This window comes from Vulpes lagopus, chromosome 16 (genome assembly GCF_018345385.1).
Source record: "Vulpes lagopus strain Blue_001 chromosome 16, ASM1834538v1, whole genome shotgun sequence".
Lineage (NCBI taxonomy): Eukaryota > Metazoa > Chordata > Mammalia > Carnivora > Canidae > Vulpes > Vulpes lagopus.
The window spans coordinates 57,167,531-57,193,863 of NC_054839.1; the positions used below are offsets into that span (position 1 = coordinate 57,167,531).

Below are 26,333 nucleotides of genomic sequence, written 5' to 3' on the forward strand. Positions count from 1 at the left end.
TAGCCTAGAAAAAGCTGTAAAGTATTTAATATTTCCATGTAACAGGGATAAAACAACTTTTAAATCATAAGCAGGTTTTACATACTCAGAAAGGGATTTAACTACAGAATGATACATTTTTAGCACTATGAAATCCAATGTCTTGAAATCATCTTTCCCTGCAATTCTGTTTATTATAATTTTATAATCTCGAACAAATTTTCTTAACTGAAGTTTTTCACGCATTCAGATATTTTGCATGATGTCTGATGTGATCAGTAATAAAGGTTGCAATGAAGTAGTAGCTATGATCATAACCCTAGAAGACAAAAGAGAGAAATGGTAAGATATTTACTGGTCAGAAACACCAGTACTAAGGACATTATATGTCTCTCTCGTCACTTAATTTTCATGTAAATCCTGAAATTATTACAGTAGGAGGAAGGTTTCGAATCAAAATCAAGCTTATTTGTACTTGTACTTCAACACTTTTCACTGAACATTAAGAGAACAGCAAAAGTATGAAGAAAAAGAAATATTCTCCGAAGCCTAGGTTTTGGATGCCGCATAATATGCAAAGAAAGGAAATAAAACATGAACTAAATGTACAGGATAAACAGGTGGTCACGTCAACAAGGAATAAGAATCAGAACTTAAGGAAGTCAGGAACATGGGCAAGAAGTTTCAACTCACAGAAGAAATACATCAATGTGGGTAAGATGGGAAACGTTAAAATACAAAATGAGCACACAAAGACAACACAGAGAAAGAGCACAGAACCACCCAACTGGCCAGACACTGGGAAGTCAGCCATCCGAAGTCTAGGTAGGAATCCACCTCCTGCACAAAAGAAGCGCATCACGTCTCTATTGAGGAGAGGGGAGTATTTCATTAAACCGTGACATCCCTTAGCAGTAAACCATCCTGGGTGACGTCAGTCAACTATTTTGAAAACTATCCTGAAACAGAGAAAATGTAGTATGCCAAGCAGCTGAGATGAAACAGATCTCAGCTAGCTGGTTCATTAAAACCACTGACGCTGCTAAATGGAGAGAAGATGCTTCCCTGGGGCGTCCTCTGACTACAAGACATGAAGAGGCTTTCAAAGGAAAAGGAAAAAAAATTAAGTGGGAAGAACCTGAGGGAGCTAAACACAATGAAAACCCAAGGTGGCATAAGCTGAAAGGAGGGAAAAGTCAAAGCAAGATCTTAAAGTTTTTAGCTTTATCTAGTGAATGGTCTCTGATGGGAGAAAATGGGATTTTCCTAAACACTTAAGAAGCAAAAATAGCCCTAATAAAAATATCAACTGGGTTTCAAGGAACAAGGCAAATCCCTAAGGTTTTGATGAAATCGGTAAATGCTCTTAACCTCTTACTCCCACAGGTATGCAGTGGTATACGTCTTGGGAACGGAAGTTAAATAAAGAGTTCCAGGTTCAAGTCATCACAGTAACTTAAAAGCACAGTCTGGTTTCCTGTGGCCAAATCACAGAAACGAACCTGACGAGAATGTTGCCAGAATTAAGGCTGAGCTTTGGAATTAGTGGTTTCCCATTTCTCGATTAGACCCGTCCCAGTCAGCAAGTTCAATCTAGAGCTGAAGGACTGGGGGGTCCCTGGGTGGCTCAGCGGTTCAGCGCCACCTTCGGCCCAGGACATAGAGTCCCGGGATCAAGTCCCACTTCAGGCTCCCTGCATGGAGCCTGCTTCTCCCTCTGCCTGCGTCTCCGCCTCTCTCTCTCTCTGTCTCTGATGAATAAATAAATAAAATCTTTAAAAAAAAAAATAAATAAGGCTGAAGGACTGAATTACTTAAACAAAAGCATGTGGGACCCCTGCAATTCCTCAGTCATTAGGAGGTGAAACAGGCCCACGACTTCCAACCCACAGACCCTAGGAAACACAGTACCGAGCAGCACCTGCCAGTTTTTGCAGATGGAAAGAGGTCTCTGACTGAAGACAGGTACGGACGCTGGGACACGGATGCCCTGACACCTGTGCAGCAAAACCTCCGCTGTGACCCGAGTCTGCCGTCTTCCTAGGCAGTTTCACGGAGGTTGGATGCCGTGCACAGTTTCAGGTGCACAGGCACAAAGGGCTGTTAGTGTTATTTATTCATTATTATTATTTCAGTAGAGAAGACCAAGGGTAAGGCAAAGTCACAGTTTCCAGCTCTCGGGAGTGCACCACGAGGTTATGGTATATTTTACCTAAAACACAAAGCCAAAGTCCCTAATGTCCATAGTGATATTTAACAGAAGATCCACCTTTACAAGAAGATAGAAAATGGCCTATCACGACACAGTGAGAAAGATTTTTTTTTTTTTTTTAACAAGGGAACAAGAAAGCAAGCCAGAGAGAGCCAGGGTACATGAGCAGGGGGAGGGGCAGAGGGAGAAGGAGAGAGAATCTCAAGCAGGCTCCTCGCTGAGCACAGCCCCTTGCGAGGCTCGATGTCTCATCTGGAGATCAGGACCTCAGCCAAAATCAAAAGTCAGACACCCAACTGACCAAAGCCACCCAGGCGCCCCGAGAAAGATGTTTTTAAATGTCAACTTCAGGGCAGGAGAACACATGTGAACTCCTGCCATTCTGGTAGACAGAAGATGCTTATATAAGTTGAGCTAACGGTGTCATTCTTGACTGGTTTCCCCTTCTATTTATTGATATTATTAAATAAGCGTGGGTCCTTCCATTAAATTCTTTTGAGTTAGTTTGCTGTGTTAAGCAGCTCATGCAATTCCATATATTCAGTGACACTTGAAAGAGCCTTGGTTTTCTCTTCTATCTACTTCCAGTTTAAATGGCAAAATCATCAGTCAGTAGCAAACTCTCTTAAAGAGTATAAAAATAAACGAACACATTCTTTCATTCCTCCCTCAGCTCTCAAAAAAGCAGCAGTGCTCCAGCAGCTATGATGAACACTTACTCAAACAGGCAGTGTTTCCCCACACATTTTCCAGACCCAATTAGAAAAGCTCCGCTAGGAATCCCTGGGTCAGTTAGTTTCTTCAGAATACAGAGAAGACTGCTGAAAGGTGAAGTTTCCTTATTTAATAAGCAGCTCCTGGAGTCTGCGTGCTGGGTAGTAGTGCTGAGCCGGAGGACACGGGGGCACAGGAGATGCCTGCACTTCTGGAATTCTGTGCCACTTCCTTCCTGTTCTCTACCAGGCAGTGCAGAGGCCAAAACAGTCTGTGAGTCTTCAAAACTGGCCTGAGACTTGAGGACGTGGGGGAGCCTTGCTCTCTTGGGTTTCCATTAGGTCCCCAACATCTTTTGCTCACCACATAAGTTCAGTAACTGGAAGGAAGACACTGGAGGCTACACTCCCAGGACTCTGCTCCGAGTGCTTTTTCAATTTAGATCCACGGAAGCCAAAACAGAGTATGAGAAATTCTATGAGGGGACAAATATCCCCAGGCGCCACACTTGCCTCTCAACTGTTCTCCGACTGTAGACCATAAAACTGGATTGTGAGCATTTAATACCAAAAAGAGGGAAAAAAAGAAAGTTGGGTAAATCGTATACATGACCGTAATTTTTCATCGTCCTCCTTCATTCACATACTTCTAGACTGCCCCTATTTTCTGCGGCCTACTTAATGCTTCACTGCTCAATTTATTTCATAAGAAATACAGTCCTCTTGTACTAATACTGAACTGATAAAGCAGATACGACTCTCAGACCTGAGGTAACCTGAAGGCAGTGGAAACTGGCCCAAAAACCCGAAGGCAGCCTCTCCGGAGCCATGCCCGGTCATGTCTACTCAGTTGCTCATTCAATCACAGCAAGCCTAGACATCGTCTTCGGATGGTGTGGTTTGCTCTTACCCTGCCCTTGCTGGAAAGAGAGTGAACGAAAAATTGTGCCTGAACTAAAGATTATGGCTGGTAATTTCAATACTTTCTCACCCTTTTTTAGAACTGAATGTTTTGTCTTAACTCCTCATTAAATACACCCAACTGTGTTTTTTAGTTGCTTAGGATATAAAGCATTTCAGAAATAAATAAGTTGATTTATTTTTTCCCCTCCAAGAATTTCAGCAGTGTTTTAACTACTAGCTGTTTTTATAACAAACTCCAGAGATTTTTTCAGTCTTTGTTGGCAGGCTGAAACTTTGTTGTTGGTAGTAACAACAGAATTTCCTGGCACAGCCTTGGCCGGGGGGGGGGGGGGGGGGGGAAGGCATCCAACATTTCTAGTGCCAAGAAATGATTCGGTAAGAAACATGGTTTATTACGTTACTTCTAGCTACAGTTAATATAGTTGAACACACTACTTTATAATTAAACTGGCATTTGGATTCTCAAAGTTCATTATTGATTGAAAATACATAATTCTGGTAAGTGCTTAAATTAACCTAAGGAAATCCTATTAAAGAAGGACACTCAGAGAAAATAAGGCACATCTAATATATTGGTATTTGACATATTTTTCCCACATGGTACATATACACATAAGCATGTATGTACACATATATACATGTAAATAATATATACGTTATTTACCCGATAAAAATATTAGGGAAATTTTTAAAAAAGGTGGAGACTGTTAAGATCTATTGCGTGAGTGAAACAGCAGGTTATGCATAAATTCTCCTGGCGTTAGCTAAACTCCATCCCCTTGCTCCTCAGGAGCCCCGCTGCACCCTGCCTGGGAATGGTCAGAGGACAGGAAGGTAAGTGTTTCCATTCAAATGACCTTGCCGACTCTACTGGAAACTAGTCCTATGAACTTTACATACATAATACTTTTCTAAGCCTGTAAAACAGATGGACAGGAGCCATATATGAAAATCCACAGCAAACATTACACTGAGTGGGGAGATACAAAAGTTCTTCCTCTACGATCAGGAACGAGACAAGGTGCCCACTGTTGAAACTTCCTGTTCCACACAGTACTGGAAATCCTAGCCAGAGCAATTACACAAGAAAAAGACATAGAAGGCATACAATTCGGAAAAACAGAGATAAAATGACCTCTGTTCGTAGATATGATCTTGTATGTAGAAAACCCTAAAGATTCCAAAGTAATAAAATACAAAAGCAACACCCCAAAATCAGCTGCATTTCTATTTAAAAGGAAATTATGAAAACAACTATATGATTCCACTTATACGAGACACTGAGAGAAGTCAGATATATAGAGAAAGTGGAATGATGGATGCCAAAGGTTGGAGGGAGGGAGGAAGGAGGAATTCAGTGTTTACGGGTATAAAGTTTCAGTTTTACAAAATAAGAGTTATGAAGATGGACGGTGGTGACGGCTGAACAACATCATGAACATACTTAATAGCACAGATGTGTTTGTTTAGTTAAGATGGAGGGGCACCTGGGTGGCTCAGGTAAGCGGCCAACTCTGATTTCTGCTCAGGGTCCTGGGATGGACCCTGTTGGGCTCTGTGCTCAGAGGGGAGTCTGAGGATCCTCTCTGCCCCTCTCCCTTTGGCCCTTCCCGCGCTCATGCTCTCGCTTCATCTGTCCTTCTCTCAAGTAAATAAAGATTTACTTTAAAAAAAAAAAGGGTTAGATGGTAAATTTTATATATGATATTTTTACACAATAAAAAAAATATGAAAAACCTTAAAAACAAAAACCCCAGATGGACAGGATAGGAATGGTCACTCATTTGACTACATAAGGATAAAATGAGCTAATGTTGTGAAAAGCTTTTGTAAACTGAAATGTACACGTTATACACTGATCTACATTTACTTGGACATTTATCATCATTATTATACATTTTAGATCAACGTGCCTGACATATTACCCTGGAATGTGAATAAAAATGTTTTAAAAAATCACAATCATTTGTAATTTACATGTTCACTTTTCATCCTGAAATATTTTGTTTAAATTACATACCAAAGCTTATGAATAAGCAATTAAAAAAAAAGCCGAATTTCTTTTTTGTTTTGTTTTGTTTTCCCGAATTTCTTTAATTATAACTATATTAGCACTGAGCTAGGTGAGTAGGGGACAGTTAAGTCTTTTAGTCAAGGAATACCTGCAAATCAACTGAAATTGAGTAATTATTCTTAAATTTAAAAAAATACCACAAAGCACAATGGCTAGATTAGCAGCTAACTCAAAAAGTATCAAGTGCCTACGTTTGTGTGAGACAAACAGTTCACAGCTTCTGAGGCTAAGATGTACACATAAAGTGAAGAGTGATTACGGTGGGAGGTTATACTTGTTATTTACGCGAAAACAGCTGTATGTGCAAAGACAGACACAGCAGAAATGCAGCAGATTAAGCACTATTCAAGCATGAAGCTTCTTGTTATTCAGTGGTTCTGCAGCGACACAGAAAATTACAAATACTTCTCACTTCTGAAAGCTTTCTTCTTTCTATGGAATTTGATCTTAGACATCATTAACTTAGTAAGAAGGCTTTCACTTTAAGTGTCTTGTTATAATTTAAAAAAAAAAAACCTTACTAGAGGTAGCTTTTCAAATTCTGAAATATAAGGTATTATGGAATCTTGTCTTTTTTTTTTTTAAAGACTATTTATTTAGAGAGCAAGGGAGCGAGCAGGGAGAGGGAGCATCTCAAGCAGACTCCGAGCTAAGCACGAGCCAGACTCAGGGCTCCATCCCATGACCCTGAGATCACCACCTGGGCTGAAATCCAGAGTCGAATGCTTAACCGAATGAGCCACCCAGGCGCCCCTGGAATTTTGCTTTTTTACAGTTACTTAGAACAAGCAGAGGGTTCCGAGTACTTGCCTCTTGTAATCTAAAAACAACAGGGACTTTCTTTTCTGTACAGGCAGCTATGAAGTTATCAGGTAGTAACTGTCCGTCTGAAAGGAACTGGTCATCTTTCCCTTGATCAATTAGTATGTCCAGCTGTGAACCTGGGTAGGACTTCACAAGATGGGTAGCATCATAAGCCTAGAAAAAGACAAATATTGACAAATAAATTTGAAAGTGCCCAGAAAGATGTTCTTCAAAATAGACCACAGCAGAACCAAATAGAAATTTAACGTCATTTAAGCTCTAAGGACGATTAAAACAGAAAAATGCTTTTTTTACATTGTCTTGTCTGGCTTTTACTTGTAAGGGCTTCAGAGATCGATGTCCCACTTATAGCTGCTTCTCTACTTCCCAGCAGTCCTGGGCCAGTGGCGAGAATTCTGTATCTTAGAATTCTTCACAGTTTGGACCCTTTTCTTTTAAACCTCTGAGCTTCTTAATTACCTCTCAACTCCAAAAAACAAAAACAAAATGGTATTTTTTCTTTATAAATTCCTCCAGAAACTTTCTTTCTTACCTTTTTCTTTTTCTAGATATTATTTATTTCAAATAAATAGTCTATTTTGTTGTCTCTTCTTTTTGGCTCTAATTCTGGACTTAAATACATTCAGCCTTTTCTTTTATTCAGCACCAATGTCTGCTATCCCCCTAGGAGCTTTGGGGAAGATTTAATTTAAATAATCTGAATCATATAGACAACTCCTCCAATTTATTATCTAAGGAGCTGCCACCAGTTACAAGTTTGTACTTTATCATCCACCTTTAAGTATTCTTATTTTTATATATTCACTAGTCACAACTTCTATGTGCAATCAAGACAAAACCCTGTTTTTTAAGACTTGCTTTAATTTTATGAGAGTGGAAGGAGATCTATAAAGTCCAACTAGTTCAAAGTTCTGTGATTCCATAATTCTGCGTGGCTTCCTTATTCTGAAATTAAGTAACAGTCTAAAACAACATACTTAAGATGGTAAAATCTACGGTCACCGAGAGAAAAATTATATAATTAGATTCCTTTATAGATTACCTGTGCCTCTGCCTCTCCCTTCTTTTTTTTTTTTCTCTCCCTTCCTTTCTATCAACCAGTTTGTCTTCTTTCTTTTTTAAGATATATTTATTATTTGAGGTAGAGAGAGAGAGAGAGCAAACAGAGAGAGAGAATTCCAAGCAAAACTCCCAGCTGAGTGGGAAGCTGGACTCAGGGCTCGATCCCACCACCCATGAGACCATGACCTGAGCTGAAATCACAAGTTGGACGCTTAACTGACTGAGCCACCCAGGTGCCCCACCAGCTGGTCTTTTACCCAACACTTCTATCAGAACCTAAGCCCCACATGGATATGAAACATTATCACCTTTGTGCCCTAAGATCTTGAACTCCACACAGGCTCTGCACAGGGGCAAGGACTCCAGACACCAAAGTACATGCATTGTCAGCTCTCAAAGCACCTAAAAGTCATCACTTTCTGCATTCTTCCAATATAATAAAAATATAAGCCTCAACAAAACAGAATTCTAATCCAGTAACTAAAGGATTAACCCTCCACAGTTTGTTAGAATTTCAATAACCAATCTTAAATAAAATTGGGATCCATGTGTGAATGACCCTCAACACACGACAGTAAGACAAAAAAGTTTTTTTCTTCCCCCACTCAAGTATTTTCTACTTGTTAACATGCACATGATGATGAATGCATCTGCAAAATATTTAAACTCTTGATGTTTGCAAATAGCCTATTTCTGCACAAAAATCAAACAAGTCTCAAAACAAAGAGCCACTTTTTAGTTTTCATTTAGAAGCATCTGCTCCCATGCTTGAAAAAGCAATCTTGATATTCGAATGTTTACATAAATGTACATTACATAATAACTATTTTTAAAGACTTTCAGGTCTGGAATTTATTTATTTATTTATTTTATTTATTCATAGAGACACAGAGAGAGAGAGGCAGAGACACAGGCAGAGAGAGAAGCAGGCTCCATGCAGGCAGCCCAACATGGGATTTCCCGGGTTTCCAGGATCACGCCCTAGGCTGCAGGCAGAGCTGAAGTGCTGCACCACCGGAGCTGCCCAGGTCTGGAATTTAAAATCCAAATCTGAGAGATGCTGGATTTTGAAATAGATACGTGGAATAATTAAAAGGCCAAGAGTCATGCTTCCTATCGTACAGCTGAGCACCTGGTTAATAAGAGGCAAATGTAAATTTAGTAATAAAATGTTGCATTTTTGGGGAATGTTAATTTAGAAATAAACATGTAAATTAATCATTAGCAGAAAAAAAAAATACAGTCTCAGAACATCCGCCACAATTCAATACAATTAGAAAAGAGGGCTTTTTTGTTGTCGATATTGTTATACATAGATTCTTCTGTTAATTATTTTAGCTCCAGATCCTTCAGTTAGGAATATATCTGTGATGTGTAGCTTTTTCACAAATCTGAATGAGCATGAAGACAGCCATCCCAGTACCTACCTTCCATTTACTTTGATCTGTTCCCAAATATCCACCAAAGGCTTTTTTGCCCCAGGAACAGAGCACTGGGTTGCAAATTGGAGCAAATGCTGACACAGACTTCAGAAACAAAGGAAATTTTAAAACAAGTTATATTTTGCTAAATCAAACATGAACAAATGATTTGCAACTTACTTAAAATCTCAGAAGTTTATCTGCAACTTGCTTATAAACTCTGACTTGCCATGAAAACACCTGTGAACAACTTTCCTAGGCTCTATTATGCGCTGAGATTGCAGGCCTCTCCAGGATACATCTTTTGTGTATTCTATTAAGAGAGCTAATTAACCATAGGTGCCAACATACTGTAAAGCAATACATTAAATATGGCACAAATACAAGTTTATATTCAGTTTCTACGCATTTTTTTCCATTTAAAATTAATGAGGAGAAATACATAACAGTTCATACCCATTTTTGTGAACAATGTTATTAAATATGAGACCCATGATTTCTCTTAAAGAGGGCCAAGAAAGACTGAGCAATGCCCTTAAATATTTGTGTTCTATGCAGTATTGTTTTTCACTAGATAAGTGGCAGAGATGGAATCATTCAATTTCAGAGCGCTTATCAAAGTATGTTTATCAACGTCTACTAAATTTTTTTTTTTTTTTGTCTACTAAATTTTTTAAAGGAAAAAATTAAATTTGATTTTTTCCCTCAAACTAATAAACTAATTGCCTTATATACAAAACAATGGAAAATAAGACCTTATTTTAAAAACCTACTATCAAGCCATGAATTAGTTCAACTTTATAATAAAGCCTACTAAAAAGAAAAATATTTGGTGCCACAATGCAAAACTGCTATAAGAAATATTTTTCATCTCAGTGGCACACTTGAAATGACTAAGTTCTCTCTAAGGGAAGGAAATGGATCAAATAAACCTTGAGGTATCTGACAGCTCTGTGATATTAAAGGCAGAGGCAATCCTGAGATTATCACTGCTTCAGCATTTCTTTCTCAACATGTGGACATTTTACATATGGTGGTTATTCCACCTTGGCTCATTTCAACAAAAAAGGAAAGCTATACAGTTTCAAATAAATGAATGGAAAGACAGAGTGTTATTTTGCAGCTAAGCTGCAATCCAATTTTCACCAGAGGCGATGAGAAGAGAAAATTCTTAGACTTTTACAAATTATGAATACCTTATTCTACCTCAGAAAATCAAAGTCAACTTAACAAATGTATTCCTGGTAAAAATATAAGTAAATGATACACACTGCCACAGTAACAAGCTTTAGGGGGAAAAATGCCAAGAAAACTAAGTTTGAATTGAAGCAATAAAAATTGCTTTATCATACTTCTAGCAGACCAACTGTGATAGAATTCCTATACTTCTGATTCTGGAGCATAAAATTGTGTGGTCAAATTTAATATTCTTCCCCTACAGCTTCTTGAAACTCCCAACACTAGAAAAGTTTGGTCCCAGTACTATCTTAACAATATCCTGATTTAACTCATTCAAAGTTTCTAACAGATTTTATCCAAGAGAAATATTTGTCACTGAAAGCTTCAGTAATCTTACTTTGTACTTTCCAGGATTCTTTAAAGCGCAAATCAGAGCTCCATGGCCTCCCATGGAATGGCCAAAAATAGACATCCTTTGGGGGTCCACTGGAAAATTGGCATTTACAAGTTGGGGAAGCTAGAGAGAATTTAATAGTGTGACAAAAGATATGAAAGAAACAAGTTTATAGACTTTTTCAAAGTCATATAAAATGCTTACACAATTATCACTTTCAAATCACAGTCTTACAATACTATGAACTAATAAAGATAAAAAATATCTCAGGTAGACAAGGATTATTAATGTACTGCTGGTAAAAACATGGTACATCCTTCTCAGAAAGCAAATTAAAGATGATGCAGGACGAGCCTGTAAAATGTCTAAACTTTTGTCTAGTAATTTCATTTCTTGGCATCTATTCTAGGGAAATGTCCTTAGGGGGAAAAATTATACATCAAGACAATCAATGCAGTAAAATTTATTGTGGTAAGAAACATACTTAAATATGTAAACGTCCTACATTAGGAAAAAGTAAATTATGGTATATCACGGAATATTATGCAATTGTTAAGGCTATCTTACAAAGAGTATTAGGAAAATATTTATTTTATACAATTAAAAAAAACAAGATAGTAAATTTTACAACTGTATGAAAACTGGTCATACAAAAAAAAAAAAAAAACTCTGGAACGTACCAAAAAATGTTATTATTTGGGGTATGGATAAGGAGTGATTAATATTATTGTGTCTCAGTTTTGTGTGTGTGTGTGTGTGTGTGTGTGTGTGTGTCTCAGTTTTTATGATGTACATATTAATAATTAAAATCATACAAAATTTAGAAAAATGTATAAACTGAACATAAATATTATTAATACAAGCAATGGTTACCCTCACTTATCCTTTTTGGTAAGTAAGCCTTGGTTGGTTAATCATTATGTCTGAATAAACCAGCTGCCAGAGAAATGAAAAGGTTTTTCATATGTTGTTTTCTTTATATAATCTGGGTAGTGTACACAGACATCAAAATAATTATTACCTTCTTTAAAATTGTACTTAATGCTAATTTAAATTGTGGTAAATAAGACTATCATACAACTAAACTTTGAAATGTTCACTAAGATAATCAATAAACATGTACCACGTAGATTCAGCAATACCATACCCTGGTTTAAAAGTCGCAGGACTAGAAGGACTTTGGGTCCCAAATCAAACTCTTGGCAGTCATCAATTCATAAGTACAACGTAAATGAAATTACCTCCTCAGTTACGTAAGAGTACATTCTGTAGTTAGTTTTCCAAGGATCTTCAGTGGCATCCACATAAAATCCAGCACCAGTGCCAAAGTCCCAGCTATCATCTTCTCCTTTAATATTGCAGCCACCTATCAAGGAGAAATCCCGTGGCTTCGTCGACTCCATAGTAAGGACTCATGGTAGGTAGCACCCTTTTAAATGAATCTCAAAGTTCATTTGCATTTGAGTTGTTCACCAAATATTGCAGTTCTCTGCCTTTTGGGGAGCATACTTTCTGGCCCTCTTGCCCTCGAATACTGCCATGTGACTAGTTCTAGGAAATGAGGTAACAGAGGGAATGCCCTTCCAGGCTGGAGAATTCACTGCTAAGGAGAGGCACATTGAGGCATATTGGCTTTTTTTGTGGAAGAAGTACCCTCCTGTGTATTCTGAATGTATGCTTCTTCACTGTTTACCTATCAAAGGACTTACATCTTCTCTCTGTTCTCCCAAAACGTGTTGAGATTCCTCCCCTGAGGAACCTCCTCTATCACTAACACTTTTTTTCTCTTAGAAGGGAAGGGAGACATGCTTGTGCTCATATCACTATCGTGCACTGAAAACGTCTCCTTATGTATTTTGGAATCACTCCATCATGTTTCTTCTATTTATTCATCCCCCAATGGGATTTTCTTACAATCTTTTAAAATTTATTAGGTAGGTTTTGTATTATATGCTTGCAGGTGGTTAAAAGGCCAACCACTGAGATGGTTGATAGAATTACTGTTAATAGGTAGAGTAATTTCAGGGAAATGACCACTTCATGATATTCATCCAGGAACATGGCATTTTTCCATTTATGAAAGTCTTCATTTATGATCGTTAGCAAATTTTACATTCCTTTTAAAAAATAAGTCTTCATATTTTAAAAGTTTATCTCTAGGCATTTAGTATTGTTGATATTGCTCAGAATTAAATTTTTTATTACGTTTCTAGTGAGACATGTCTTGCTCTAGTGTATTATTATGTCCTGTGAAAAGAAATATACTACTTCCCAAGACCAGCCATTCATCTTCCACATAATTTTAGCCGCCATTTAATAAATCCCATTTCCTGACACTTTTAGGGTCACAAAATGAGTTTTAACTTACTGATGGACTGAGTTCACAAATATTGGACAGTTGCATTTCTCTAATATAAGCATTTTAGTTATATTAAAATCAATACATATTAAACTATGATGGATAAAGAGATGAGAAAAGACATAATTTTCATGTGACAAGATAGTTTACCTATGGAATAGAAAAATTTTTGTGCATTTTGGCACTAGCGCCAATATGATATACATTAAAGTTGCTCAGTCTGTTTTGAAGTGTCTTATTCTACAACCTGGAAATAACAAAATAGTCCCCTCTAATAAGAGTGATGTCATGAGTAAAATTCAGTGAGAAAAAATATATAGCACAGTACTTTAGAGTTAAGATATCATCTGAAAGATTAAGAGATAACAGCAAAAATATAAGATAAATAAAAAATAAAACAATATTATATTATACCACTTATCTCATAACTTAGTCTGAAAGATTTATATTCTTATAAAGGATCTCCAGAATGAGAACACTTACGAGGGCTGGTATCCGGAGCAATGACGACAAGGCCATGTTCTGAGGCAGCTTGATGAAAACCAGACTTTGATATAAAATTTTGTTCTGTACAAGTCAAACCTGAGGATCAGAAATAGTGTTACCTCATGCTACCCTGTCGGTGGTTTGTAAGATTTAATCCTTTTATGTAAGAAAACAAGCTCACTTGGTATTATAAAAAAAATTTTTTTTAGGAATAATCCTAAAGACGACAATAAAGTTCCCTTTCTCATAAAATTTACAATAGTATTAATCTAAGAACCATCTTAGGCTAAACGCTCCCACAGCTGTCCTTTCAAAGTCACTCACTAAAGTATCAATTATTGAAATCCTTGAGAATCTGGAATTTTCCAAACCGTAGATTGGCAATATGGTATAGAAATCAAATGTTTTATCAACCCCAGTGGGGTGTTGTCAAACATGCTAATTAAACATGTTACTATTCCTGCATCAAAACATAAATATTCACATTCAGTCATAATACTTTAAATAACTTGATTTTTTAAAAATACAAGTGGCCCTCGGCAACAAAATTGAGCCTGACCATCTTTGTATTCCTTGCCGATTTAAGGTAGAAATGGTCACCATATACCTTCCTTAAATTTTAGCCCCTGTTTTTCCAACTATTTAGGCCATTTTTCCTAGCTATAGGCTTTTGTATGATAGGTGACTGAATTCTATTATAGGAGATGGTGCAAGAATAAACTGGCAAGAGATGGCTGAGCTAAGTATCACCTAACCCAAAACCCCCTTTCCAGTGGCCAATGCTAAATATCCTGATAATTAGCAACATCAAAACGGACTCGTATACAGGATGCAGTATGAACTTTATAGTTTCTATTTATCCCCTAACAGCCAGCAGGGACTTATTTGAAATGGCTGTTAATGAAGATTAAATTAGTAAATGATTACAAGATACAAAGTTACAAGAATCACTGCATAAAGTGTTACGGGAGTTCATACAAGGATCACTGGATAAACTGGTAGGACAAACATGCTTTCACTAGGCATGGCCAGAGGACAAAGTCCTTGTTTGTCTACTATGTTCTGTACCAGTACATCCTCCAGAGGTACGGGAGCCACAACTACCCCAAATACTGCTAAAAGGTCAACAGTCTTGGCAACCTTAATATAAATGTGTTCAGAGGCAAGGTTAAGAGTGTAAAAAGAATGGGTTTTGGACTTCAGACGGAATCTCATTCTCAAGATGTCACTCAGCCACTTACTGGCTCACCAAAATCAGGCAAGTAACTTGAATATTCTGAGCCTCAGTTCTTTCATTTGAAAAATGGGGATAATATTGCTTACGATTATCTCATAATGTGGCTGTGAGGATTCAAGGTGATAACATGTAAAAAGCCTTGAACTGTGTCTCAGACACAGTGTGTACAGTTTCTTTACACTCGGGAAATGTAAATGTTTAGAGACCAGAGAAAAATTTGTTTTCTTTCTAGTTAGGACACTAATTCCTTTATTAAGGTATTAGGATATAAACTGTAGACTCATAGAAATGAAGATAATTCTATTAGCAGAATTACTCTCAAGAATATAAAGAAGGTTACTAATAATATACACTTGTTGAACTATACTTATTTTATATGAAGAGTTTGGGGTTTTTTTTGGTTAACAGCTTTATTTATTTACTTAAAGATTTTTTATTTATTTGAGACAGAATGAGAGGGAGAGAGAGGTGGAGAAAGAGTCTGAAGGAGACTCTACACTGAGCACAGAGCCCAATACAGGGCTCGATCCCACAGTCGTGAGATCATGACCTGAGGTGAAACTGAGTTGGCTGCTTCACCGACTGAACCTCCCAGGTGCTCTGGGTAACAGCTTTATTGAGCTACAATTCAGACGCCATACAATTCAGCCACCTAAAGTGTACAGCTCAGTGACTGTTGGTATATTTACAATTATGGAATACCACCACTCTCTACTTTTAGAATATTTCTAGGGGATCCCTGGGTGGCGCAGCGGTTTAGCGCCTGCCTTTGGCCCAGGGCGCGATCCTGGAAACCCGGGATTGAATCCCACGTCGGGCTCCCGGTGCATGGAGCCTGCTTCGCCCTCTGCCTGTGTCTCTGCTTCTCTCTCTCTCTCTCTGTGTGACTATCACAAAAAAAAAAAAAAAAAAAAAAAAAAAAAAAATTTCTACCATCCCCAAAAGAAAACCCCTACCCATTAGCAGTCACTTCCTATTTTCTCCTAATCCCTGCCTCCTCAGCCCCAGGTAATCATTTTCTGTCTTTATGAATTTGTTTAGTCTGGACATTTCACATACATGGAATTTAACAATACGTAGTCTCTTGTAAACATCTTCTTTCACTTCGCATGGTTTCAACGTTCATCCATGTTGTATGTCGCACATCTATGGGGACTTCAACACTTTTGTTGTTAAGCAATACTCCACTATACTACACTTTACTTATTTCATTAGTTGATGGACCTTTGGTTTGTTTCTACTTTTTTGCTATTATAAATAATATATGTAATATATAGATATCTGTGTGCAAGCTTTTATATGGGCCCATATATTCTCGAGTATACGGCTAATGAAGGGCTATTCCGCTGGTCGCCTTGACTTGGGAGACACACAAATGACTTCATCAGGACCATCTTTTAGAATTTCATTTTGGATGTTTTACTTTCAGTTAATTTAGTAATTTCAGAAATATGATAACTGATGTATATCTGCCATTATTTTCCTTCAATTTACTGAGAAATAAATACACTGAAATTCTTTTGCCATTATTTCTCCAGTGTATAGTCAGACAATTTTAATTCTTTAAAGAAAATCAAGCCTTCATTTCCAAGGTCTATCTGTTCTTCAGCCTCTCACTAAGAAAACTATCCTATCATATGATGTACACAAACACAAATTCTATTTTTTAATTCTTCTAAAGCTCAGATGGTATGTCTTGATAGATTCTAATTTTGGTTAGGAATTTATGGCCTTATTATTATAGTACCGCTTACACAATACCCTGGGTACCTCCGATCTATGTTATAGTTATTATAGCCAAGAGAGAGGACTCCAGCAGCTGTCCTCAGAAACAAAATGCAAAAACAATAGGGGAAAGACTAAATATAGCGCTGGGTTATGAGTCAGAAAACTTGTTGACTCTGTTATATGATCTTGGTCAATATGTAACTTCTCTGGGCCTATGAAAGAGTTAACTATTCTGCAGATTACATGATTTCTAAGGTCATCTTCAGCTATACAATACTATGCTCCTAAAACAAGCATGCAACTTTGTTCTTGCTGCTTTTGGCAATACCCAACGCTCTTCTAGCAAAATCAGTTTGTTTTTTTCAATCACAAAAATGGGTTGTTGAGTTACAATCATATAGGCACTTCATTTTTACCTTTTATTTTAAAAAATCTTTACCTTTTAAAATGAAAAGTCTCATTTTCATTTTAAAGGACTAGTATTTGGGGCTCATCCTCAGTAAAACATTTATCTATAAGAGGGAATTTATTAAAAGAAAAGTTATAAACAATTGTAAAATGACAAAAATAGCACTCTATGACATAATTTGGTTTCTATCAAGTCTCTCCTTATGTTTGCTTCTAAAGATAAAATACCAACAACAGCTTGTGAAAGAATTAGCACACAGCTTCAAACTACTGGTAGCAAAACCTTATTCTCTTATAATCCATTCGATAGTCTTTAATATTCACCACTGATTAAACAGCTCTAATATTCCTTTGTGATTTTCCAGACTATTGCCAGAGAGGATTGATGGGAATCCAACTAAAACATTTTAGAGAAGACTCTAAGGAGTTACTTGTCTGTAGTTTCTAATTAGTGTATTGTGGGTTACCTAATATTGTTCTATTTGAGTAGTAAAATCTCTACAAATTTCAGAGATTCTTAGGTAGGTACAAATTAAGTAACTTTTCTAAGCTCTTGCCATTGAGTCCAGAATTGTACATTCTCTGTTAAATTACTTGTTTTAACTTTAAAAGAAGTGAAACAAATGTAACTCATTAGGTCTGAAGTCATTCTCAGGATAAAGTCAGAGTAGAAAGAGGCTCCTAAAGTCTTTTATAAAATGGCTCAGCAAGCACACTGTTAAGATAAAAGAGTAAGATAAGGCAGTTAAAAAGAAACTCTTTTCTAAAACGCAAATGAATGACACTTACCAGACAGCCAATATAGTGCGGGGCATTTTTCAGTTTCTGCCTTTGGTGGTAAGTAGATAGCAAATTTCATTTTGCAGTTCAGTTCAACACTGTAATTTTAACAGCCACAACAACAACAACAAAAATCAATGCCTCTCATTGGTTAAGACAGAAACATAAAAATAAGTGATTTAATGTCCAAAAGAAGTGACTCCAAGGAAAATACCTTGGCCCTTAAAGAAATGATGGGGCCAATTTAGCATACTGATCTATTAACCAAGCTGAGTCTTTGCTATGCATGGCATAGAAGTCATGGGGAGGGGGCGGGAATAAATTAAAAGAATAAATGTAGGGGCAGCCCCGGTGGCTCAGCGGTTTAGCGCCGCCTTCAGCCCAGGGCCTGATCCTGGAGACCCGGGATCGAGTCCCACATCGGGCTCTCTGCATGGGGCCTGCTTCTCCCTCTGCCTGTGTCTCTGCACGTCTCTCGCCTCTATCTCTCATGAATAAATAAATAAAACCTTAAAAAAAAATAATCCCAAACTGTCTTCTGGATTGGAAAATGTTTTTTTTTTTTAAAAAAAAAACAAAACAAAAAAAAGAATAAAATGTAATACCCTCAATGTAGCACTAATATTACTAAAAGAGAAATTGCTTTTGTTTCTAGAGATGCATAAAATAACATCAGCTTTTATAAAAAATGAATTTTAAAGATCTTAAGTTACATGTTTGTTCATGGGCACTGAAATGTACCACATTTTAATTTGTTCTCTGTCTCTAATATCTTATTATAATCACTAATATCACAAATAAGGAAATTTTTATAAAAGCCACAGGTATTTTCCCATGTAAATGGTAATTTGTGCAACAATGATCTCTCGTGGGCTGATTAAAGGAACCAAATAGATAGAAGCAGAATGAGAGGTACCTAAAACTGTATTCTTGGTAGTTACCTGTCATGCTCAAAAACTTTCTGCAATCCTCCAAAGCACTTGTTGCTGGAAATCTGCTTCAACGCCATTCTTCCTGTTAGTAAAGATCAACATTAATTTTCAGAACACTTGTTCCTGAAAAATTTAAACAAAACTGTTTTCAGATAAATTATCAAACAATTGTTTTCCACCTAGCATAGTTTTTCACACACTACTTTTCTCTGATAAAGAACATTAAGAAACGGACTCAGTTTCAGGTACACACTTGTTACGCACTTTAGGAAACTTAGTACTTCGGTACGTCAGGACTAATTTACCCAGTTGGTTAATAAGCTTTTTTTTGTTGTTTTCTTTTTGTGGACTGCCCCAAATTCTTTTCAGAAAGAAGGAGAATATAAGCAAGCTACTAATTAACTACCTTAGCTTAGAAGATAAAAAATTGTTAATAGTTTACCTGTCAATTATCACAAAGGAGTCAAAGAAGTGGTCTTACAGATTATGGTTCATTTTAAAATGGGAGGAAAATGATGTCACAATAACGATTTTGATAACAATAAGCGGTAACATTTATTGAGCACTTACAGCATGATCGCCACTTTGTTATATGCTCACTCAGACCAAATTCCTCCCTCCTTCTAGGGGTTTGTCTGAGAAAGTGATGCACAACTTTTAGATCAACAGTTCTCCTTTTAAAACAAACCAACAAGTAAAACATAAGGGAATTGACCGTGCAGCTTATCGATGGGAGATTTTGAAGTCTGGTAATTCTTTTCTCGCAGACAAATCTTTTAAATAATAATTTAAAACTTAAATGTTAATGTAATAATCTTAAAACTTAAATGTTAAAATGCCACATTATTAATTTTTAATACTACAAAAAAAAAGTCAGTAAACCGTCCTTACTAGAAGTGCCTGCTTAGCAAGGAGGAACCAGACTGCTTCTGATGTGTGTCTCTAATGGAAGAATTCCCTTCTCCACCTTATTTTATTTTATGTTCCACCTTATTTTAAGTCAGTTAGCTGTACGTGCTAAATAAAAAATCCTCAGATTCTTGGAACAGGTACTACTGCTCTAGTGGTCTTCTCAGTGAAAATGTTCCACATGATTTCTACTGACATTCTCAGGTCTACAGTACGCTGATCAGAGTTGGAGCTTTAGGGTTGCTCTTAAAAAAAAAAAAAAATATATATATATATATATATATATATATATAACAATAATCTTTAAAAAGCTAATCTTGGAAATGTCTTTGCAAAATTCTAAATAAGATGAGTTTCAATCCTACCTTTTAGTAATTTCCTCAGTAAATCCAAATACTTATCTTTACATTGGAAAGCTGGGATGTGAACAGGGATCCTGACATCAGAGCCCACCTATTCTTTGCTATTGTGCTCTCCTGCTTCTTTGGAGGATCTTTACATACTCTTTTTCAGAAGCTGAGATTGACTAAATTTGTAGGATCAGGGCTCAAAATTACAGAGAAATTACCTTCTACTCACAGGTTTATGTATTTAATCTGTAAGAGACCAATTCTTAACAAACTGCTCACAAATGTTATTAATTATTTGATTATTGGGCAGCCCAGGTGGCTCAGCGGGTTAGCACTGCCTTTGGCCCAGGGTGTGATCCTGGAGACTCAAGATCGAGTCCCACGTTGGGCTCCCTGCATGGAGCCTGCTTCTCCCTCTGCTTATGTCTCTGCCTCTCTCTCTGTGTGTCTCTCATGAATAAATGAATAAAATCTTAAAAAAAAAATTATGAACTTCAGCTATTCTTGTTCATGATATGAGCTTAATAATATACTAACACAGACGTATAATTTTAGCATATATACATGAGACCAAGGCATACAGTCTTTTTGAATTATAAGGATGTCCTTCCTATTTTCTTAAATTTAGTAAGGGTTTCGTTTGCTTTCCAAAACCATGTTATACTGAGCATATATCTAGTACATAAAAGATAACTAATAATTATTTGTTGAATTAAGGAATAATTCTTTTATTAACTTTTGACTGCCAAGTATGTGAAAGTTTTAAAAATCAGCTTGTCCTTCATCTTTTTTTTCCTATACTTTAAAAGTAAAAGACAACTAGTCTTATTTCTTTTGCTTATTTAATATTCTTTACTTAAAATTCAAAATCAGTACTTCGCATTTGGTCAGAGAAAATTCAGTTAAAATGCTATGTTTTCACTTGATAGAATGAACTGACTAAAACAAAAGCTTTTGAAATTTTTTCCCTCTAACCACCCATTTTAGAAATTACCTTCGATCACAAATCAAGAGAAAATTTACCCTCAATAAAAAGTATGACACAAGCCGTGAACTAAATACACTGTGATATATGAACTATTCAACTAGGTGACTTCATTGTTCATGAAAATTTTTCTATGTGAAAAATAACATTTTAAACTAAGTTATTAGCTTTCTCATCCAACTTTCAAAGTAACACAGAAGAACTAAAACTTGGGGATCCTTGGGTGGCTCAGCGGTTTGGCGCCTGCCTTTGGCCCAGGGCACGATCCTGGAGTCCTGGGATCGAGTCCCACGTCGGGCTCCCGGCATAGAGCCTGTTTCTCCCTCTGCCTGTGTCTCTGCCTCTGTCTATCATGAATAAATAAAATCTTTAAAAAACATATAAATAAATAAAACTTAAGTTTATTACCTGACCAATTGCTACTTGCTTTTTTGCCTGCACTAAAGGATGGACAGGTGATCCTGGAAAAAAACAAAAAAACAAATGGTTTGTAAACAGGAGGTTTATACTTTTCACAACAGAGGTTATATAGACATATAGACATGTGCAGGGCACCACACATTCTGAGCTGACATTTTCTCTCTCAAGGCAGAGGACTCTCTACCCTGGGTATGACAGCGTGGGACCAGACCCCATCGCCTCGGCCCTAATCTAATGGCTTTCAGACCTATTTTGCCACAAGGCAGGATGTTCAAAATCTTCTGCTAAACTTAAGATTTCTTTCTTTTTTTTTTATTATTTATTTATGATAATCATACAGAGAGAGATAGAGAGAGGCAGAGACACAGGCAGAGGGAGAAGCAGGCTCCATGCACCGGGAGCCTGACGTGGGATTCGATCCCGGGTCTCCAGGATCGCGCCCTGGGCCAAAGGCAGGCGCCAAACCGCTGCGCCACCCAGGGATCCCCAAGACTTAAGATTTCTATGAAGAAAGTTGTGGGTTTGGTTTTTGTTTTTTCCTTTTTAATCAAGTAGATAAGAACGTTTTAAAGTGTAATTTGCTCGCCTGAGATATAATCAACCGCTGAGAGTAAAGAAACCAGGAGCCTGGGCAAGAAGGGAAGAGAAAGCTACAGAGCCGACACCTGTCCGGCACGGAGGTGTAGATGGAACGTGTCACACAGGGACAAGGAGGGAAGGGAAGAGGACTTCAGGGCTGCGGGGCTGACAGGCCAGAAAGGATGAACTGCTCAGAAACATGACCGGGCTTGTGAAGGAGGCCGAAGGGACTGCGACACAGTGAGAAGTAAACAGAAGCATACGCAGTACGTGGAGGCTCATCGTTTTCACTTGTCTGCCGACGTCTTATTTAGGTTCTCGGACATATTTTGTGGGAGAAATGGAAGGAAAGGGTGGCATAGACTGAGCAAAAAAACCCAAAACAAACCTGTCTCCCAAGAAAAGCTCCAAACAAAAACAGACAACGATTTCAGGATGCCAGCAGGTGCAGGGGGTGTTACAAACGCTTCCACAACAAAGTCAATGATATGAACCTCATCTTCAGAGAGGGAAGTGGTTTTCTCAAAGGCACGGCCAGGCCAGTCAGGGAAAAACTATCAAAGAGAAATCTTTATTCACCAAACACCTGTTCCCCCAAAAGGTCAATTTGCCAAATCTCTTATTTATTTTCTTTCTTTATTCAGGCTAACTGCCATGCTCCTCCAGAAATGAGTGTTCTTTAGGTTTACCCATTCTTTTCTTCTTTGGAGGAGTCTCAACGTCTCTACCTCTTCCTGAGTTTCTGTTCCCATTCGTTCAGACTCCTCGGACTTTGATCCACTGCCTCACCCTCAGTGTGTCCTGCTCCACTGGCTCTTAGGACCTACACAGGCCTCCCCAGCATCGCGGGATAATGGCACTGCGGACGTCAGGTCTCTGTTCAAATCCTCTCTTCAGAGAAAACTCCGGGTCTGGGTTCTTCCACTCCTTCCTTCTCTCATCTCCCTTTCCTTTTCTCTTCGCAGGCACTCTTTCCCTTTACTCCCAATCCTTATGTTTCTATCACATTTTCTAGGTTAAAGAATCTAAATCTGAATCTCTAGGCCCAATCATTCTCCTGTATTAGTGCCAGAATTTAAATGTCCCGTTGGACCCTTCTACCAAGATATGCCACCAGCTAGTAAAACTAACCACAACTAAAAGTAAGTGTTAGTTAGGGGCAGCCCAGGTGGCCCAGCGGTTTAGCGCCGCCTTCGGCCCAGGGTGTGTGTGATCCTGGTGACCCCGGATGGGGTCCCACGTCGGGCTCCCTGCATGGAGCCTGCTTCTCCCTCTGCCTGTGTCTCTGCCTCTCTCTCTCTCTCTCTCTCTCTACGTCTCATGAATAAATAAAATCTTTAGAAAAAAATAAATAAAAGTAAGTGTTGGGGCACCTGGGTGGCTCAGTGAGGTGAATGCCCTGACTCTTGATCTCTGCTCAGGTCATGACTCAGGGTTTTGAGATTGAGCCCCACATGGAGCTCTGCACTGGGCATGAAGCCTGCTTAGGAGTCTCTCGCTCCCTCTGCCCTTCCCCCACTCTCCCCATTCCCTAAATAAATAAATAAATAAATAAATAAATAAATAATCAATTTAAAATTAAGTGTCGGGGATCCCTGGGTGGCTCAGCAGTTTAGCGCCGCCTTCAGCCCAGGGTGTGATCCTGGAGACCCGGGATCGAGTCCCATGTTGGGCTCCCTGCATGGAGCCTGCTTCTCCCTCTACCTGTGTCTCTGCCTCTCTCTCTCTTTGTGTCTCATGAATAAATAACATCTTTAAAAAATAAAATAAATTAAATTAAATTGTCTATCTCTCACCCTCAAACCATTTTTTCCTTCCTTTTCCTGTCTCTCTTTTCATTCATTCCTGTCTTGCCTAATCTATGTGTGAAATGTCTTAAAGTTACCACCCTGCTTTAAATTTCCACTACCACCATCCTAATTATACACAAGAAATTAAAACTTAGGCTCCTACTTTGTCTTCTTGTATGTCCCACTAAAATCAATCCTGCACGGGAGCCTAGGGCTTTAATACAGGGGACTTACCACTTCACGTATACCTAGACACGTTCCATGGTCAGGCCTGACATGCCTCCAGGCAACTGTTAGTCATTTTGATTTTTTTTATTTGATTTTTAAAAACTGTGATAAAACATATGACATAGAATTTACCGTCCTAACCATTTTTAAAGTGTATGATTTAGCGGTGTTAAGTATACTGCCAATTCTAGAAACTTGGTCAGCTTGCCCACGTAACTAGCAGAGAAGAAATCTTGGCCATCTCCATGGGGCGGCTACAAGCATGGAGGGAATCCTGCTGGCCTAGTGAATGAAAACCCCTAAGTCACTGAAAGGAGAAGTAATGCAACTAATTATCATTTTTTAAAAAGATTTTATTTATTTATTCATGATAGACAGAGAGAGAGAGGCAGACACAGGCAGAGGGAGAAGCAGGCTCCATGCAGGGAGCCCGAGGTGGGACTCAATCCCGGGACTCCAGGATCACGCCCTGGGGCAAAGACAGGCGCTAAACCGCTGAGCCACCCAGGGATCCCCATCTTTTTTTTTTTTTTTTTCCAAGTCTGATGCCATCAAAACGTCACGAAATTGAAACGATGAAGCGCTGACAAAGACATAAAGGTGAATAAAACTCCATATACAGGGCAGCCCGGGGGGCTCAGCAGTTTAGCGCCGCCTTCGGCCCAGGGTGTGTGTGATCCTGGTGACCCCGGATGGAGTCCCAAGTCGGGCTCCCTGCGTGGAGCCTGCTCCTCCCTCGGCCTCTCATGAATAAATAAATAAAATCTTAAAAAAAAAAAAAACCCTCCATATATACTTTGGTCGCATTTTAACCGTGGATAAGCCAGAGTCTCTTTCCCATCATAAAAATCCACCTGGCTGGCCCATATACATTTTCAAACCACCACGGGGGGGGGGGGGGCGGTGCGGGACACCGAGCATCCACGAATCCCAAACACCTTAGCTTGGCTCCCAAAATTGTCTTCAATGGTCCCAGGTTGTTTTTCGGGCCGAAGGTCGTATCATGTCCAGTCTACGCAGAACAGAGGCACGGCCGGGGGGGGGTCCCCACGGGGCGGCCTTGCCAACGCCGAGGTGTGGCAGGTTCAGAGCTGGTTCTGGGGCCACAGCCCCCGGCTTCACCCCGTGCTGCCGCCGCCGCCGCCGCCGCGCCAGGTGATGCTCCTAGGACTCGCTTCCCCGTCCATAACACGGGATGCCGTCCGCTCCAGCCCACAGGGCCGCCCCCGACATGAGCCGCCTCAATTCCGCCACTGACTGTCACCCGCGGGCCACGGCGCGCACCAACCGACGCTGCTGCTTCCTATTCCAGCGACCTCGGGGCCCCCAGGTGGGCGCGGGCGCCGCTTCCCGGGTGACGTCATCCGGGAGCGACCCCCAGGCGCGCCGGCCCAGGCGGCGGCGGCGGCGGCTTTGCGGTCTGGGTCTCAGCGCACCGGGTACGCGCGGACTTCGCGCGGCGGCGACCGGCCCGGACGGCCGGGGGAAGGAGCTACGCCAAGTGCGAGGAGCCAAGGAAATGCAGCGGCTCGGAGGCCGCAGGGGCAGTCCTATGGGGAAGTTCCGGTAAGGACAGGGCTCCCGGCCGAGGCGCCCCGGCCTCCCCTGCTGGACTCGCCGCGGGCCCCGGCGCAGCCGCGGACACACCGAGGACAGTCAGGACCCTCCCCACACGCGGCCTTACCTCGGGATCGGCGGCGGCGGGAACCGGAGCTGCAGCGGGAGCGGAAAGGCGGGGCCGCGTTATGGCCGCTGGCGCCGACCCCGCCCCCGCAGACCCCGCCCACGCCCGGACACGCCCACTTCCGGGCAGTACTTCCGGAGTCCTGGGGGGGACCCTTGGCACCGCCCAGCCTCGGCCCCGCCCCCGCAGAGCCCGCCCACTTCCGGGTCGTAGTTCGTGGGTCCCTTCGGCTCCTCGGCACCAGGGGTCCAGCCTCGACCCTCGCCCCCGCCCACTTCAGGGCAGACAGGCCCCGCCCACTTCAGAGCACGCCCACTTCCGGGTCGTAGTTCGTGGGTCCCTTCGGCTCCTTGGCACCGCCCAGCCTCGACCTCGCGCCGATAGAACTCTCCCACTTTAGGACACGCCCACTTCCGGGTCGTACTTCGTGGGTCCTCTCGGCTCCTTGCCACCCCCCAGCCACGGCCCCGCCCCTTCTGCTCCTTTGGCCCCGCCCAGCCGCGGCCCCGCCCCCACGGTCCCCACCCTCCCTCTGCACCTGCTCCTCTGCCTAGGGTCAGGGGCCTCTCCTCCCTCGGTGGCTGGTGAGGGATTCCTGGCCCGGGACCAGCCAGCGCCGCCCACCCGCTCCCCAGGGGTCAAGGTCTGGCCCCACTTAACTGGTGGAAAACATTT

The 26,333-nt window shown here is 40.0% G+C and overlaps 1 protein-coding gene across 6 annotated transcripts; it reads right to left on the reverse strand.

The window, feature by feature from the left end:
• On the reverse strand, positions 1-25,791 carry ESD (esterase D). 6 transcript variants are annotated; one of them, XM_041731139.1, is made up of 10 exons: positions 25,659-25,772; positions 21,366-21,418; positions 18,723-18,795; positions 17,791-17,879; positions 13,626-13,724; positions 12,025-12,149; positions 10,787-10,906; positions 9,217-9,315; positions 6,713-6,880; positions 1-298 (listed from the first exon to the last, which is right to left on the reverse strand). In XM_041731139.1, the coding sequence occupies exons 3-10, from the start codon at positions 18,788-18,790 to the stop codon at positions 218-220; spliced, it is 849 nt and encodes a 282-aa protein (XP_041587073.1). In that variant the 5' UTR covers positions 18,791-18,795; positions 21,366-21,418; positions 25,659-25,772; the 3' UTR covers positions 1-217. The 6 variants fall into 6 exon arrangements, with proteins under 6 accessions (XP_041587073.1, XP_041587074.1, XP_041587075.1 ...); XM_041731140.1 differs by lacking the exon at positions 25,659-25,772 and adding an exon at positions 24,913-25,205; XM_041731141.1 differs by lacking the exon at positions 25,659-25,772 and adding an exon at positions 22,345-22,536.
• Positions 25,792-26,333: the final 542 nt, after the last annotated feature.

What these genes read in the sequence shown, in the direction of transcription:
- ESD (XM_041731138.1), bottom strand. An exon ending in CGCACTATATTGGCTGTCTG is followed by an intron (nt 13,725 to 17,790) that starts GTAAGTGTCATT and finishes TCTGATCCTCAG; the next exon opens with GTTTGACTTGTACAGAACAA. An exon ending in TGCTCCGGATACCAGCCCTC is followed by an intron (nt 12,150 to 13,625) that starts GTAAGTGTTCTC and finishes TCTCCTTGATAG; the next exon opens with GTGGCTGCAATATTAAAGGA.